The sequence below is a fragment of the Malania oleifera genome, chromosome 9, assembly GCF_029873635.1.
Source record: "Malania oleifera isolate guangnan ecotype guangnan chromosome 9, ASM2987363v1, whole genome shotgun sequence".
NCBI classification, from domain to species: Eukaryota; Viridiplantae; Streptophyta; class Magnoliopsida; order Santalales; family Ximeniaceae; genus Malania; species Malania oleifera.
In genome coordinates, this window is record NC_080425.1 from 77,307,027 (window position 1) to 77,325,595 (window position 18,569).

Here is an 18,569-nt window from a genome sequence, read left to right on the forward strand (position 1 = left end):
AGTATACGCCTCACCATGTAATTGGCTACGAGTAGGGAGAGCACTAGTGCGTCATCATGCGGTTGCTGCACTCCCTCTTCATCTCCGCTGTCAAAGGTTATTGCGTCACCCTTCTTGTTTCGTTTGCTACTGGTTTCCCCCTTTTCTATCGTCAGCACCTGTTTAGCATATCTTTTGCGTGCACTTCCACTATCTCCTCCACTGGCGGATCCTCCGAAGATCACCGCAATTTCCCCAATAGCTTGTTCTTCCTTCTCTTTTGCGCCGTGCCTCCTCTGCTCGATTGATTCTCTTTGTGAATTTTCTTTCTTGACAAATCTTGACAGATGTCCCCTTCTTATTAGGACTTCGATTTCTTTCTTCAGCTGAATGCATTCTTCTGTGTCGTGGCCGTGATCCCTATGGAATGCGCAGAACTTGGACATGTTCCGCTTATGTAGAGGCGTTCGCATAGGTTCGGGCCATGAGACGTAGTCCTTCTTTTTGATCTGCATCAGCAACTCTGAGCGCGGTATATTTAGAAGTGTGTAGGTGGAGAACTTGTTGTGCTGTCCTCTACTCTTTTGACCTGTTTGCAGCGCACTAGTTTCGTGCCTTTTTGTAGGTCTATACGCGTCTCCAGATTCTCTGCCGTTGTTTCTCCTTTTCCGCTCTAGACGATTTCCTCTCGTGTCCATCATCTCCTCCAGGTTAATGTACTTCTCCGCTCGAATCATTAGCTCCCCCATGTCCACTGGAGGTTTTTTTCCAAGGGAGTATAAGAAACTTCCGGGTTGGAGAGCCGTTGTCAGGGCGGCCAAGGCTACCCCCATATCCAAGTTGCGGATTTCTAAGGTCGCTGTGTTGAAACGGTGCATGAAGTTCTTTAAAGTCTCTCGGTCCCCTTGCACCATACTCATTAAATGGCCTGTTGTTTTGGCAACTCTCCGGCTACTAAGGAAGTGGCCAATGAACATTTGCTCCATCCCTTGGAAGGAACCAACAGATCCTGGTCGAAGAGTTCGATACCAGTCTCTAGCGGTACCCTTAAGGGTGGTAGCAAACGCTCAGCACATGATGGCGTCTGGGGCCCCTTGCAGCTGCATTAACATTTTGAAATTTTCCAGGTGATCAATGGGGTCAGACAAACCTTCATATCTCTCAAAGGTGGGCATCTTGAATCTGCTGGGCAATGGAGCTTCCATGATCTCTTTGCTGAACGGAGATTCTGCGCACTTTAGGGATGTTTCCCCATGGTAGGGCCTGGTTCTGCCCTCTTTCATCATCTTCTCTATGTAATCTATCTTCTTTATTCTTTCCTCGAGCTCGGTGGATCTTTGTTGGTTGACGTCCACGCTATTTGCATCTTCTACCTTCTTGCTGGGTTGAGTTTTCTCTTCTTTCTCCCTTAGTTCGTCAGCTTGTTTGTCTGCGCTGGGTTTCTTTTGCGGTTGGGGAAGGACGTGCCCCTCTTGACTCTTCTGTTGTAAGAGTTGGTTGAGCATGTCCTTCATTTCCTTCTGAAAGGCAAGGAACTCCTCCCTACTGACACCAGAAGAATCGGAGGTCCATTGGATGGATTGGGATGGTTCTTTGTTATCAGGGAAGGAGGTGGAATTGCGTGAGGTTGGCATTGCTTGAATGTTTGAAAGTCAAGAGCAAGATAATATCGCCTCCTAAAAGTAACTTCCCACAGACGGTGCCAACTATTGCGGGGTAAAAAATATGGATGGGATGCTCCGTCGACTCTCGTTGACCTGAAAGAAAGAAAGAACAAAGGCTTGGAGGACCCGGGGTGTACTCCGGGGGATCACTCCGATGCCTAAGTAAGAGGAAGGCTTTTAGGAAGGCTAAACGCAACAGTAGAATAATCGTATCTCACTTACCTTTGCTTGTATCCACAGTCCCTACTTATAGGGGCTTGAGTTGACCGCTGGTTGGCTCGGATTTATTGCGTGGGGGCGCGAATTGCTCTTCGGCCATAAGTGTGTGCGCCTATCACTCTGTTTTTAAGGGCGCCGGCGTGAATCTCTCCTTCTCTTTATTAGGTCGGAGCTAATCACTCGTCAGAAAGTCAGACTTGGGGAAAGTATGAGACAGGCGTTGACCTGCCCTTATTAGCGTGATTTATTATGGGCATATCATATTTTAATTAATAGAAAAACATTTGTTAGATTTTATGAAAATTAATCTTAACTCAAGGAAGCCTCCAACAAACTTTATATTATATATATCAATCTAGAGTTACGATTTTCATTTTGAGGGTTTTGACTAGTAATATGATGTCATCTTTTGAATGGTAGATGTTTTTGAAAAAGTATTTATTAATTGGACAATAGTGGATGACATCAAGATATATAAGCAAGCACTGAACAGTACACCAAATTACTATAGTTGCGAAATTGAATTTATTGAGTTAGTGAGTAGGTAAATTGTGTTGATGGTATTTTTTAGACTAATCGATTATAAGCAAGGTCCCAATAGGAAGAATGTACACCTTTAGTGTGATTAACAAATCTACATGTGAGACCATCTAGGTGCACACAAGAATTAGATGGCCACAACAATGATGAAATAAGTAAATTTAGATATGCATATTAGAAAGAGAGAGAGAAGTCGTGTCTTTTGGGTAGTTAGTTATTAATGCAAAATTATATAGGAGATCCACCTGTGCCTCCATGTTTCTATGTATCTGCTTTCTAAATGTAAAATACATGGCGATGGATCTTACATTCATTAGATCAAATATATAAAGATTAGAATCCGACCATTTGTTACATGTTTAACATTTAGAAAATAGGCTCATGAACAATATGCAAGGAGGGATTCCCTATATAATTCCTTAGCTATTGACCATAAATAACTAGGTAGTAAAATTTCTGGGTGAACACAAAGAAATATTTGAAGTTTGGAGATCTAGTCTAGTCCATAAAAAAGCATTAAATAGTAATATGGAAATGTTCATGATGTGGGAAAGCTCTCTCTCTCTCTCTCTCTCTCTCTCTCTCTTAAAACAACATCCTTCATTCTAATCTTCCAAGAATTTTGAAGTCGAAACCAAATGATAATGATCAATTATGGTTTAATGAGTTGTGCTATTCTTTCTTGCCGTTTTTGGCCTAATGAGTTGTGCTCATATTTTGGCTCTTTTCTGAGCCTTACTAGTGTTGCTCGTCAATTGGACCGATTCTTCTTTGCATAATAAGTTGTGCTCATTTTTTGGGTAGTCTCCTGGCCTCACAAGCATTGCTCATCAGTTGGGCTAATTCTTCTTTACTTAATGAGCTGTACTCATTTTTTGGGCAGTCTTCTGAGCTCATGAGCATTACTCGTCAGTTGAGCTGATTCTTCCTTGCCTAATAAGTTGTGGTCATTTTTTGGGCAGTCTTCTAGACTCACGAGCGTTGCTCGTCAGTTGGGCCGATTCTTCTTTACCTAATGAGTTGTGCTAATTTTTTTGGCAGTCTTCTGGTTTCATGAGCGTTGCTCGTTAGTTAGGCCGATTTTTCCTTACCTAATAAATTGTGCTCATTTTTTGAGCAATCTTTTGGTCTCACGAGCGCTGCTCATCAGTTGGGCCGAATCTTCTTTGCCTAATGAGTTGTGCTTATTTTTTGGGCAGTCTGTTGACCTCACGAGCGTTACTCGTCAGTTGGACCGATTCTTCTTTACTTAATGAGTTGTGCTCATTTTTTGGGAAGTCTTATGGCTTCACGAGCATTGCTCGTCAATTGGGCCGATTCTTTTTTGCCTAATGAGTTGTGCTCATTTTTTGGGCCGTCTTCTGGCCTTACGAGCGTTGCTCATCAGTTAGATCGATTCTTCTTTGCCTAATGAGTTGTATTCATTTTTTAGACTATATCTTCAGTAATATTTTGGTAATTTATGATGTCGGGATGGTTGTTCAACTCGACAGGTTCTTGTAGTTTTGATTTCATTAGGGTTAAAGATGTGAGTTATGGTATTTTCAATATCAATTAAGATTCGAAATAGGCCTGGGATGGATTTTTTTCAAAGGGTTTGGACGTGTATGCACCAAGTTTTTGATCATTTGCGACAAAGGGAACTGCAGGTAAGCGTGCAATGTTATAAATTTCGCAGACTATTTTCGTGTCATCTGTGTCATCTTTGGGGTTTATAAACTTAGATTATTCTATTGTATCCCAATTGATCCGTGAGTCCCATGTTGGATTTTTTGGACATGGGGTTGTGAGTGTATGTAGTGATAGATTGAAATTTGAGATTGAGATTTCCGAGATGTCTACCATTGGCGACGGTGATTTTGTTACTATTTGTTTTGATTATGGTGTAGATTGTTCAGCTGATTAGCCTCCAGGTGCTCAACAAAATGTCACTAAGGAGTTCAATTTTTTTGTTTGAGGTTTTGCCAATTGCAGTTGCTATAATTGTGCAATTTCAGTGTACGTTACAATTTCAACTCAAATTTCCAATTACAATTTCAAATTCACTGTTCAGAGCATTGTTCAGCACACATGAATGTGCAAGAGTCATTATTACTGACCCCATGATGCATTCAGCCAACCCATTGGAATTTCAAAACTTAACTTTGTTTATTTGGTTGGCAGTGCAGCTATCATGACCCCACTATATATTTGGTGCATAAGTCATTGTTTAATCAATTAAATAACTTGAACATCCTATTAATTATTATTAGCCATTAAGGCGGAGCTCTTCAAGTGTTGAAACTGTGGCATCTATTTGTTTTTTTTTTAGAATTATTATTGTATGATGGAGAAAAAATCATACCTTGAGAATAGAATCATACCTTGAGAATAGGCACATTGGCAACATAAATCTTGCACATAGAAACATCAATTGTAATCGGATTCACATTAGATCTAGAATTTCCCAATATCGTAAGCTGGGTCTCGGTTATTCGTCCGTCAATTTTCTTACTTGGCTTCTTCAACGCGAGCAAAGCGCCATTGACATGCTTGAACATAATAAACTCGTACCCTTTACTTTTCCCGGTGACCTTGCCAAGGATCGTGATGGATTCTTCAAGGTCACCGTAGGTGGAGAAGAGATTGCGGAGGTTCTTGATGGTAGTGTCCCATCCAAGGCCGCGAATGAAGAGTTTGCGCTTTGTAGGGTCCTAATCAGTGATGGATCAGATGGCGTCGAGTATATCCAAGTGTCGGACAGCGGCATTTCGGACGATCTCAATCAAGCCAATGCATCGACCTTCAATTATTTGATGTAGTCATGATCAAGGATTAAAAGAGAAAATCTCTCAAGAAGTTCCCACAGATGGCGTCAACTGTTGCAGCCAAAAATTGAACGACCTTCACGATCCCTGATCACGACCACCTGAAAAGAGATAAATAAGTAAGGCTTGGCGAACTCGGGGTGTACTCCGCGAGATTTCTCTGATGCCTAAGTCAAGGATTGACTTGAGAGGTTTTTTATGCAACAGTAAAGTAGAGTTTATAATGAGATACCTTAGTCATTTCTCTGAATCCCCATTTATAGCGATGAAGTTTGACCTAAGGGTGATATGCTATTTATTGGCGAATTATGGTGCGAGTGTGAATCGCTTCGGTTATTACAACATTGACGTAGATTACTCTGGTCATTATGGCGCTGGCGTCAATTATCCTGATTGAGCAGTTGACTTGCGTGGTAACTGCCTTCATCAATGTTGGACTTTAGTCTCATTTGAACTTATGGTAGGTGATATATTTGTGGTATATTAGTAACTTTTAGCTGAGTCTACATTATTTTTTCAAACATCCCACATGTTTTCTGTGATTGTACTTAAAACATGAGAGTTAGTTTTAAACTTCATGAAAATCTATGATTTGAGTTATAGGAGTTTCATTGTTCAAGTCCTTTTTTTCTTTCTATTATTTATTTATTTATTTTTAAGATGGAGTGTGAAGTTAACTCATGGGTGGCCCCGGTTCCAACCAAATTGGTTTGATTATAGCTGATTTAATTTATATACTTAAATACTAATTTGCATCAATATTGAGTACAAAGGCTTGACCAAATTGTCTTGATGACGAATTTACTTTAATTATGCACAATAAGAGTCTTTTGGCCTGACAATTCATAAATAAATAAATAAATAGAACTAAGAAATCCATTTTATATTAGTTGCACATATAAAAATGTTTGACTTATTCATATTTTTTCTTTTCTTTCCCCCATAAAAATGATAATTTTGAGCTCTCAGACCCAACTCTACTTGGGTTAAATCCGAATCAAAATTGTAAAAATGGGACAAACCAAATCAACACAACAAACCAAACACGACCAGGTCGTGATCCTGCCTTCATTTTTTCTACCAAATCCTTCTTTTCTTTATATTTAATTGGATGAGAAAATTTTGTAGAGAGAGAGAGAGAGATGAAATTTCATATATGTAATAATAAAATTGAGGTGCCCGACCTCGCCATAGTGTAAAAGCCTCTCCCTTATTCGCTTCACACTTCCCAGTTCCCACCACGAACTCTCTCTCTCTCTCTCTCTCTCTCTCTCTCTCTCTGCACCATCGAATCACATTCTCGTCCCTTGCAAATCGCCTTCCTGCCTTTCCTAGCGCCCGGCCACATAATCGCTCTCTCAGAAATGGCCAGACTCTTCTCGGCACGCGGCGAGCACGTGACCATCATCACCACCCCCTCCAACGCCGGCCTCCTCCAGAGGGCCGTCGACAAAGACGCCGCCGTCGGCCACCCCATCCGCCTCCGCCTCGTTCACTTCCCCGCCAAAGAAGTCGGCCTCCCCGACGGCCTTGAAAACTTTTTCTCCGCCGCCGACCTCGACACCGCCACCAAGCTCTACAACGCCATGACCCTCCTTCGGAACCAGATCGAAAACGTCTTCTGGGAGCTCCGACCCGACTGCATTGTCGCCGACATGTTCTTCCCCTGGACCACCGAAGCTGCCGCTAAGCTCGGCGTCCCTAGACTCGTCTTCCACGGCTACTGCGTTTTCGCGATGTGCCTCAAGGAGGCCATGAGACGACCCGACTCGCCCCACCTCCGCGGGGGATCCGACTACGAGAAATTCGTAATTCCGGGTCTGCCCGACCCGATCAGCATGACCAGGTCCCAGCTACCTGATTACGTCCGGACGCCAAACGAAGTAACCCAGTTGGCGGAGCAGTTGCGGGAGGCGGAGCTGAAGAGCTACGGCGTTCTGGCCAACGACTTCTATGAGCTGGACCCGGGTTACACAGAGCACTACAAGAATATCATGGGCCACAACATCTTCCACATCGGCCCGACTTCTCTTATTCACCGGAGCGACGAAGACAAGGTCGAGAGGAGCCATAAAAGCGTCGTCGGAGAACACGAGTGCCTGAGTTGGCTCAACTCGAAACCGGCCAACTCGGTCGTCTACGTCTCTTTCGGGAGCGTGTGCCGATTTTCCGACTACCAGCTGCTCGAGATCGCGTGCGGGCTCGAAGCCTCCGGCAAAGATTTCATCTGGGTCGTTCTCGGAAAAGAAGACGACAGCAAGGAGAAGCGGTGGCTTCCGGCGGGGTTCGAGGAAAGGACGAGGGCGATGGGTATGATAGTGAGGGGGTGGGCTCCGCAGGTGCTGATACTCGACCACCCCGCGATCGGCGGGTTCGTGACGCACTGCGGGTGGAACTCGGCTATAGAGGCGATCAGTGCAGGGGTGCCGATGCTTACGTGGCCTTTGTACGCGGAGCAGTTCTACAACGAGAAGCTGATAACGCAGGTGTTGAGGGTGGGGATGGAGGTGGGGGCGGAGGATTGGAACCCGTGGTTGGAGGCTGGAAAGAAGAAGGTGGTGGGAAGGGAGCGGCTGGAGGCGGCGGTGAGGCGGCTTATGGACGGCGACGACCCCAGTGGGGAGGAGGTCAGGAGGCGGGCCACAGGGCTGGGGGTGGTGGCCAGGAGAGCGGTGCAGGAAGGTGGGTCGTCTCACAGGAATTTGACGGTCTTGATTGAAGATCTGAAGCGTTTGAGAGATTGCATAAAATGAATCAATCATGTATGTCAACCCTTCGATTTGAACGTGGACTCTGGCGACATCTATGGTCTTAGGCAGCGTTCATTATTGATTTGAGTAATCACCGTCTTGGCTTTTTTTTTTTATTACTCATTAGTAAGGCTGCAAATCAGCTTAGTCGAGCCGGGCCGAGCTTCAGCATGCTTAGGCCCGGCTTGGTAGAGCCACTTAGCTCAATTCGAGCTTAGAAACTTGGGATTGAGCTCGGCTCGAGATTAAAAATATTGGCTCAAGGTCGACTCATTTGTAGGCTTTGCTTGGGCTTAAGCTTGAGCTCGTGCTAAAATTTTATAAGTAACCTTATAATAATAATTTTATCTACTTATTTTGTTTGGATCAAAATCGGTGCCTTTCTTTTTAAGTGATTAGGCTATTGGACTTTTGGGATTGGGCCAACTTAACATGGAAATTATAATGGGAGCCGGCTCCTCCATGTGAAGCTGCACCTCCCCAGTAAAAATTTAACATGTGGCATGTATTACGAAAGGAAAGCCTCCTTCATTGCTTTCAAAAGGAAAGCCCAATCCTGCTCTCAAAAGGAAAGACCAATGGCGTTGAGTTATTTCCTACCATGTGGAGGAAAGTCACTACCATGTGGAGGAAAGTCAAAGTGAGCTTTATTAAAAGCGCAAAGTCTAGCCCTTTAGTGTGATAACCTAAAGGAAGTTATAAAAAGAGAGGGGAGAAGGAAGGAGCCGTCACTTCTTAAAAGAAAGAGAGAAAAACATGATTTTTCTCATGCTACCTAGATTTCATTAAGATTCTAATTCCGCTTCATCCATGGTCCGATCGAGCCAAAATTTGGAGGAGAGATTCATGACTTAAGAAGCTACAATCTTAACGTGGAGATCGGATTTTGAGCTATGGATTTAGGATTTATGTCCTTGAACAGTAACCTTCGAATTTGGTATATTCTCTCCAATTCTCTTTGTGTTTGCCAAGATTGATGATATCTTGATGAGATATATTTATAACTTCTAATTGCGATTAAAGAAAACTTTGTGTACCCATTATTTGGTTGATAGTGGAAATTTCAAATGGACTAGGTCCCGTGGTTTTGCTTCCTCACACTGGCAAAGTTTTCCATGTAAAAAATTACTTGTGCTTTTGTGGCTTGGTGTGATTGATTATTTTTCTTATTATTTTCAGCACGTATAAAAGTAGAGATACACTATATTTTCTTGCATATAGGGAGAAGAATTATTCCGCTGTGAGTGTTTGTTGATATCTCTCCCAACAAAGTAGCATTAGAGCCCGGTTGACAAATTTTCAAGCTAGCAGTTTGAGTTATGGAAGCAAATTCTAGTAGAATGATTAATCTCAATGGTTCAAATTATCACATATGAAAAGGAAAAATGGAGGATCTTCTTTATGTGAAAGATTATTACCTACCAGTGTTTAGTACTGAAAAACCAGAAAAAAAGTTTGATGTGAAATAGACTTTGTTACATCGATAGGTGTGTGGGTATATCAAGCAATGGGTAGATGATAATGTTTTGAACCATATTAAGGGAAAGACAAATGCAGGTTCTCTATGGAGTACGCTTGAATAGCTATATGCTAGAAAGACTGGAAATAATAAGTTGTTTCTGATTAAACAAATAATGACTTTGAGATACCAAGATGAGATTCCTTTATCTGATCACTTGAATACATTCCAAGGAATTATTAATCAATTGGCTGGAATGGGTATTAAGTTTGATGATGAGATACAAGGGCTATGGTTGCTTGGTTCATCATTGGACTCATAGGAGACGCTCAAAACTTCATTGTCTAACTCCACTTCAGAAGGTGTAATCACAATGGATATGGCCAAGAGTTGTTTGCTAAATGAAGAGATGAGAAGAAAAAACACAGGGATCCTATTCACAGTCAAAGATCTTGGTTATAGAAAAGAGTGGGAGAAGTAAGAGCAGAGGTCCGAAGAACAGAGATAACAGTAGAAGCATGTCCAACAAGTTTGCAAATGTTGAGTGTCATCATTGCGGGAAAAACTGACACATCAAAAAATATTGTAGGAAATTGAAGAAAGAAAATAAGAATGAGAAAGGGAAGGGAATGAAGAATGGAGATGACAAAGATGGTGATGATAGAGTTGCTACCACCACTCCTGCAGACTTTGTAATGCCCCGAGCCCCTCGTGGGCACGGGGTGTTACTTTAGTGACGTCTGTACACCTGATACCATCTCAAAACAATAATCATGCAGCGGAAATAATGAAACATTTTTCATACATACATTACCAGAGTTCTAAGTTCTTTCATATATATAAGTTCCCAAACATCCATATTACAATCCAACCCAAAAAGGGACAACTAGTTTGGTCCATACAACCATAATGCATATCCATTAACTTACAACATAACGTACATACCCTGAGATCATACAAATCTTCCCAAAAAGACTACTATAACTTTCACCCCCTGACGCTGCTAAGCACGATACCTATTATTTCCTGAAAAGATGATTTGTATAATGAGGTGAGACACTTCTTAGTAAGGGTGATCAAGTTAATATCAGTGTGTGGGTAGCATGCATTAGTTTTTACAGAAAACATCAATTCTTCATATAACCGAAAATAACCGTCTTTACATTATACGTACTTATACAGTTGAAAGTACTTGTTTCATTTTCCTGACATAAACAGTTCCTTAATCACATAACATCATTTACATAAATATACAGATATGCATAAAAGACACTCCATGGGACTACCGCCATGTATAAACCCCTGTGGTCAGGGTTGTGCTGCCCAAAGGCTAGACTAAACCTGGTGTGATCAACCCAGACAAAGTCAAACATACATCTGCGTCTAACACCATCCATGCAGGCATCTGCAATTTATTGCATGCTTCGATTGCCCTACCATGTCTTGAAAGTATAGGCTTCCAGGTAAGGTACACCCTTTACCGAGACTAATCGGCTGAAACCACCCACACCACTCTCGCAGTACCGTGTGGGTGGACATGGCCACATAAATAATTCCTAACAACGGTACCGTGCTCATAACATAATGATCCACAGGGTTCCTAAAGCATATAATGTAATTTAAGTAATAAAAACATATTTCATATTCATTTCATATAAAACTTGCCATTTAAAACCTCTGGCCCTCGGCCGTTATATAAAAGTCGGCTCACAACCATTAAACATAATCCTGGTCCTCGCGGCCGAAACATAGTCCTGTATTTTCATAAAAAGTTCTAATATTTCATAAACATTCATCGTTTCGGTTACAAAAGAGTAAATATATATCATTTTACTGCCACACAATTTCCTATACTTTGAATATAGCTAGTAGGCAACCAAGAAAACATAACATACACAGTTTAAAACATAAAAATGAACTTCTTACCATTTGTTTATACTAAAAGTATCATAATGTATATCCTAGGTTTGACTTAGCTCAATCCCCTTACCTTTTCTGAAAAAGAATCTGAAACGCTCAAAAACCGATTCCTAACTTTTTCCCAAAATCAAGAATCTACTCTGCTAGGATTGTGGATATTCGCTCCTTGATCCTTGTGGTAACTTTCGATCATCGATTCGGGCGATGAACAGAGAAGAAACCAAAGAGAGAGAGAGTGTGTGGTTTGTGGTTCTAGAGAAAGAGAGAGAGAGAGAGAGATAGAGATTTAGCTTTCTTAATGACGAAGCAAACAAAAATCCTATTTATAGACTCTTGACCCAATCAAATTCGTCAGGCGCCTTCGTTGACGAGCTACAGAAGGCTGTCCGTCGATGAAAGAAGGGCTTCGTTGACGAACCCTAATCCTGATATTTCTGGTTGTTCTAGATCTCTTCGTCGAGGAGACTCTGAATTTCGGGGACGAAACACCTAAGGGCCCTCGTCGACGAGAACTTGGACCTTGTTGACAAAGCCTGCCATTCTACTTTTAAAATTTTCCTTTTGTAACGCCCCGAACCCTCAAACCTGGGCCCGGTGCGTTATACCTAATCATATCCTGATAAATTATATTCCATAACATACGTAGCGGAAAACATAATCATAATATCCATGTAACATAATACCAGAGTTTACTAATTCTAACTATAATTCATATTAAATTATCAATCACCTACATTTCCATAAATCTACATAACTCCCAAAACAATTCAGTATTTTCACAATCATTCTTTTCTCCACAGACTTAAAATATAAAGACGTAAAACATAAATATTTGCATCCCCAAAATTAACCTAGAAATATACCATTTTCTTTTTCTCTATTAACCAATAATGCTATAAAAACCTCGAGCTCTCAAAGCTCGATCTCGAGGAAATCCTGAAAAAAATAAATAAATTCATATTCGGGTGAGACACATCTTAGTAAGGGAAGAAACTATATATTAAAACAGTGTGTGGCCAACATGAGTTTATATATAACATAATATTTAACATTTGAAAATCCTTAACATAATTTTCGAAATCATTCCCTGATCCTAATCAAACACATGCAAATGTTTAACCCATGAGATTACCCGAGGATAGGGGTGATTACCTGCCCATACAAGTAGCAACCCTCTGCTCTAATATTTTTGACAACCCAAAGGTTGTAGCTAAAGCATACCAGGGCACTCACCTTACTCAGTAAGCCCTCAAGTGATAAATTAATCTCGTACTCACACTGTTCAACAATAGCTTACCGGCAAATGCCCTAAGGATAGGGAAATCTACCCGCCCATACAAGTAAGTTCCCTCTGCCCTAGTACGTTATGCGGCTACTGCCACATCTACAGCTATTAGTGCACTCGCCTTACTCAGCAAGCTCTTAGGCGAAAGGTATGCCTCGCCCAATCGTAACATGTTCTACGTACATACATACTTCTAATATCATAATACATCATTCTTTTCTGTCATTATGCATTCATGCACATTCATTCCTATTCATAACTTAACTTTGCATTTCGTTTCACTTTAAGTGACTCTTTCCTATTTACATCATTTACCTTTGTCATTTCATTTCATTGCCATTTCATCGTCATTTCATTGCATAACATTTCATTTCATTACTTTGTACTACAGCTGGTATTTAGCCATGATCAGTTAGTCTACGTAGAAACGTGCTAGACCTGCTAACACAGCTCCTTTTAGCTGTCATCAGTTAGTCTACACAAAAGTGTGCTAGATCTGCTAACATGGTTGTCTTTCAACTGTCTTACATTTACATGGTTGTATTTAACATACACATGTAATATTGTCCATATCATATTTTATTTTCATAGCTTTACTTACTTAGTCTGCATTTCATACATTTAACATATATTTGCACAAAATCTCATACCACACAATTTAGTAATAAAATTCATACACTACCTATAAAATAAGTCAACCAACATTTAATGTTTATGTACTGAAAATACCTTTCATTTCTTACTCAAGTATCCTTAAAATATTTCCAACTTTCATCATTTCATTTTCGCATATACATATCTAATAAACAGCCCTAAACTTGGAAAAAAAAAAAATTTAAACAGTTGGCATTTTACCCATACTGAAACATATACACGTATATATAACACAATTTATTTTTCTATTAAATTCATAAAAATTCTGATTTAATATATATTTTCCCCCTTACTTGGTTTCTTAAACTACGCCAACAGGGACTCTGAAAAATACCTGCGGCGCTCACCCGGACCCTGAAATTAAATTCCTAGTTCCAATAAATTCCTGAATAAAATATTAATTTAATACTTCCTAGGGCCATAATTCCTAAATAAATAATAATACCCTTAAATTTAGCCAAATTCTCAAATCCCACTCTCGCTTTGGAGTAGGGCTTAGAAAACCCCAATTGAAAAATTACATACGTCAAAATGACGACGACGACGACTAGGACCCTGTGGTGGTGTCCGATCGTCGATTTAACCGCATATTAACAGTGAAATTGAGAAAATGAGTAAAAATTACCTTTCCCCAGGAGCAGTGCCTAAGCCATTCCCATGAAAAATTTGCTCTAGTAAAAATGTCGGCAGCGGAACCAGGATTCCAATCGCACCTTCCATTTCCCGATTCGTCGCAAACTTGCCGAGTAATTGAAAGAAAAGGAGAGATACAGAGACAGAGTGCTTGGACGCAGGAAATATATTCAAGGGGAGGGGGCGTGTCTGCGCCTCTGATCCTTCTGCAGACTTCCTCTTCTTCCTTCTTCTTCTTTCTTCTTTACTTTTACTTTTACTTTATATATATATATATATATATATATTATAATAACTTATTTATATATATCATTCTAATTAGTTTTTTTTTTAAATCCAATGTAAAAATATTTAATTTAATAACTAATTTTTAATTATTTTTATCTTTATTTAATTTAATTTATTTAATTTTAAATTTTTTTTCTTTTCCCCACGCCATTCCTTTTATTTATTTATCTGTTATTTTATTTATTTTTTTTTCAAATTATTTTAATCCTTTTAAATTTCTGGGTCTTTACACCTTTCTTCTTTAATTTTATTTATTTTTCGAGGTTCAGGTCTCTACAGACTTCCTCATTGTTTATGATGATGAGATGATAAATGTTGTATACCATGAAACCAAGTGGGTGATTGATAGTGGTACCTCCATTCATGCTACATCTCGGAAGGATTTCTTTACATCCTATAGATCTGGTGACTTTGGAACAGTAAATATGGGAAATGATGGCTTGGTTAAAGTCATTGGAATTGAGGATGTGTATCTGAAGACAAATAATGGCATGAGTTTAGTTCTCAGATATGTGAAGCATATTCTTGACATTCGATTGAATTTGATTTCTATAGGTAAACTTTATGACAAAGGGTGCTGCAACACCTTCAGTGATGGCCAGTGGAAGCTCACCAGGGGTGCTATGGTTGTGGCTCGAGGCATGAAGCACTCCGCATCGTGCATTCTGTAAGTAAAGATCTCCAACGACATTGTTAACGCAACGGAGGATAATCGTACAATAGAGTGGTGGCATAAGAGACTGGCTCAAATAAGTAAGAAAGGATTAGCTCTGTAACAACCTGCTATTTAACTGAGTTTTTTTTTATACAACAAAATTTATAATACTTTGATACCTACTATATTAAACCAATCCATCAACCTAAGAAGCAAGAAACAGAATTCATATAAACACAACCAAGAAAATATATAATACCAGAGTGCTAAAAGGCTCCTCCAAATATACATATAAGACTATTACCCAAAATACCCTCAATTGGGCTAGGGCTATACATAAATACTCTAAAAAATACTCACTCTACTGGCAGGGCAGTACTGAAGCCCCTTTATCTGCGAGCCTAATCTGCTCACCTACCTGGATCACCTAAAAAATGTTAAAGTAATGAGATAAGCCAACGCTCAGTAAGACGAAATATGATATTACTAGTGTGTGGCAAATGAGTTACAATACTGAGAAGATCTATTTCTATATAAACACATATACTCGAATATGAAAATATAGTACAAATAATATAATAACCATCATCCCATGTTGCTTAACATAACTGTATTTTTAGGTTTCTATACATAATACTCTACTATACATAAGTACACCCTCTGTTACTGTAAAACTGTATATACATAAACTGTATATACATATTGAGCACTATTGTTCATGTGTTGAATCGTACACCCTCTGTTCCTCTACAGTTTGATGTGCCAGACCGAGTTTGGACAATTAAGGATGTTTCCTATAATCACCTACTTATTTTTGGGTGCAAAGCATTTGTGCATATTCCGAAAGATGAAAGGTCCAACCTTGATGAGAAAACGTGACAGTGTATATTCCTTGGCTACGGTCAAGATGCGTTTGGATATGATCCAGTTGAAAAGAAAATTGTGAGAAGCAGAGATGTCATGTTTGTAGAAGATCAGATGATTCAGGATATTGAGAAGGCAGAGAAATCTATGTCTTAGTAGGGTGACAGTTTGACTGATGTGGATCCAATTCCTTTGAAGAATTTTCTATTTCAGGTTGAGAATGATGTTTAGGATGACCACCAGGGTAGAGGTGATGTGGATGTTCCCTTACAGGTTCAGGGAGATGTTGATACTGATGAGTAGTTGACAATGCTAGAGATTCCACCAGAGATTCCATCCAGGAGGTCAGCCAGAGACCGACATTCTTCCACTCAGTATTTAGCAGAATAGTTTGTGTTATTGACTGATGAGGGATAGCCCTAGTTTTTTACAGAAGCCATGGAAGATGAACACAAGATATAGTGGGTTGAGGCCATGCAAGATGAGATGCAGTAATTGCATGATAACCACACCTTTGAGTTAGTGAAGCTACCTAAAAGAAAAAGATATTTGGAGAACAAGTGGATTTACAAGAAGAATCTAAATGAGTTCTCTTCACGGCCATGGTACAAAACTAGATTGGTTGTAAAAGGGTTCGATTAGAGAAAAGGTATTGACTTTGATGAGATCTTATCTCCAATTGTAAAGATGTCATTGATCCGTACAATACTTGGCTTAGCGCCTAGTTTTGACTTGGAAGTTGAGCAGATGGATGTGAAAACTGCCTTTCTTCATGGTGATTTGGAGGAAGAGATTTATATGAAGCATCTAAAGGGTTTTAGAGTGAAAGGAAAAGAGGATTATGTGTGCAAGCTGAAGAAAAGTCTATATGGTTTGAAACAAGCACCGAGACAGTGGTATAAGAAGTTTGAGTCTGTTATAGGGGAGCAAGACTACAAGAAGACAACTTCAGATCACTGTGTATTTGTTTATAAATTCTTTGATGATGATTTTATTTTCTTACTGCTTTATGTGGATGACATGTTGATTGTTGGAAGGAATGCTTCAAGGATTGACCAGTTGAAGAAGCAATTAAGTAAGTCATTTGTATGAAGGATTTGGGGCTAGCAAAGAAAATTCTTGGCATAAGAATCAGTCGTGATAGGAGTGCTAAGAAGTTATATTTGTCACAGGAGGAATACATAAAGAAAGTGCTTCAGAGGTTCAATATGGACAAAGCTAAAGTGGTTCGCTCTCCTTTTGCTACTCACTTTAGACTAAGTACAAAGGAATGTCCTTCTACATATAAGGAAAAGGAAGACATGTAAAGAGTTCCTTACACTTTAGCAGTAGAAAGTTTGATGTATGCAATGGTTTGCACAAGACCAGATATAGCCTATGCAATTGGTATAGTTAGCCAATTCTTGTCAAATTCGAGAAAAGAGCACTTGAATGCAGTGAAGTGGATCATGACGTATCTTCGAGGCACTTCTAGTTTGAGACTTGGTTTGGGAAACTGACAACTATTGTTAGTTGGCTACACAGATGCAGATATGGTTGGGGATGTGGATACTCGTAAGTCTACTTCGAGGTATTTGATAACTTTTGTAGGTGGGGCTATAGCTTGGCAATTGAGACTTTAGAAGTGTGTTGCTCTTTCTACGATAGAGGTAGATTTTATTACAGCAATGGAAACGACTAAAGAGTTGCTATGAGCAAAGAATTTCTTAACAGAACTTGATTTCAAGCAGCAGAGGTATGTGTTGTTTTGTGATAACTATAGTACTATTCATCTTATTAAGAATTCTAGTTTCCATGCAAGATTGAAGCACATAGATGTATGATACCATTGGATCAGAGATGCGTTGAACGATAAGTTACTGGAACTTGAGAAGGTTCACAATGATGATAATGGTTCTGATATGTTGACAAAGACACTACCAAGGGAGAAGTTTGAAGTTTGTTGTTCGATCACCAGGATGGCGATTCCCTCCACATAGTCGGAATGGGGAGATTTGTTGGGTTATTTCCTTCCATGTGGATGAAAGCCCAAGTGGGCTTTATTAAAAGCCCAAAGCACAACCCTTTATTGTGATAACCAAAAAGAAGTTATAAAAAGAGATGGGAGAAGGGAGGAGCTGTCACTTCTCAAAAGAAAGAGAGAAAAACGTGATTTTTCTCATGCTGCCCAGATTTCTTCAAGACTCCAATCCTGCTTTGTCCGTGATCTGATCGAGCTGAAATTTGGAGGTGAGGTTCATGACTCAAAGAACTACAATATGAACGGTGGAGATTGAATTTTGATCTTGGGAGTTGGGATTTATGCCCTTGAACAGTAACCGTGAATTTGGTATATTCTCCCAAATTCTCTTTGTATTGTCCAAGATTGATGATATCTTGATGAGATATATTTGTAGCCTTTAATTGAAATTAGTGAACACTTTGTGTACCCATTATTTGGTTGATAGTGGAGATTTCAATTAGACTAGGACCCGTGGTTTTTCTTCCTCACACTGGGGAAGTTTTTCACGTAAAAAATTGTTTGTGTACTTGTGGCTTGATGTGATTGATTATTTTTCTTATTATTTTCAGTGCATATAAAAGTAGAAATGCACTATATTTTCTTGCATATAGGGAGAAGAATTATTCCGCTGTGGTGTTTGTTGATATCTCTCCCAACAAATGGTTCTTCAATCCATTTACCACCAACGACACATCGCCAAACGCCGACTGCTGCAACTCGCTGAGGTTGCTTGCGACCAACAACACTGACTGTCTCTTCCTCATTGTGCATCCACTTCCAGCTGCCCATCAACCAAACTCTCGCCATCTCCCTCCCACGCACCTGCAACATGCCTTGCGTCCCCGCCCAA

The 18,569-nt window shown here is 39.9% G+C and overlaps 1 protein-coding gene across 1 annotated transcript; it reads left to right on the plus strand.

Annotated features, from left to right (window-relative positions):
* Positions 1-726: 726 nt before the first annotated feature.
* Positions 727-7,962, plus strand: LOC131163515 (probable UDP-glucosyl transferase 73B6). The gene is made up of 2 exons (XM_058120107.1): positions 727-1,020; positions 6,442-7,962. Exons 1-2 carry the CDS (start codon positions 727-729, stop codon positions 7,960-7,962), a joined length of 1,815 nt encoding a protein of 604 aa, XP_057976090.1.
* Positions 7,963-18,569: the final 10,607 nt, after the last annotated feature.

Bases quoted from the DNA above. Each gene is read 5' to 3' on its own strand.
- LOC131163515 (XM_058120107.1), top strand. From the start codon at position 727: ATGTCCACTGGAGGTTTTTTTCCAAGGGAGTATAAGAAACTTCCGGGT. The intron at 1,021-6,441 runs GTACCCTTAAGG...CACACTTCCCAG, and splicing joins TTCGATACCAGTCTCTAGCG to TTCCCACCACGAACTCTCTC.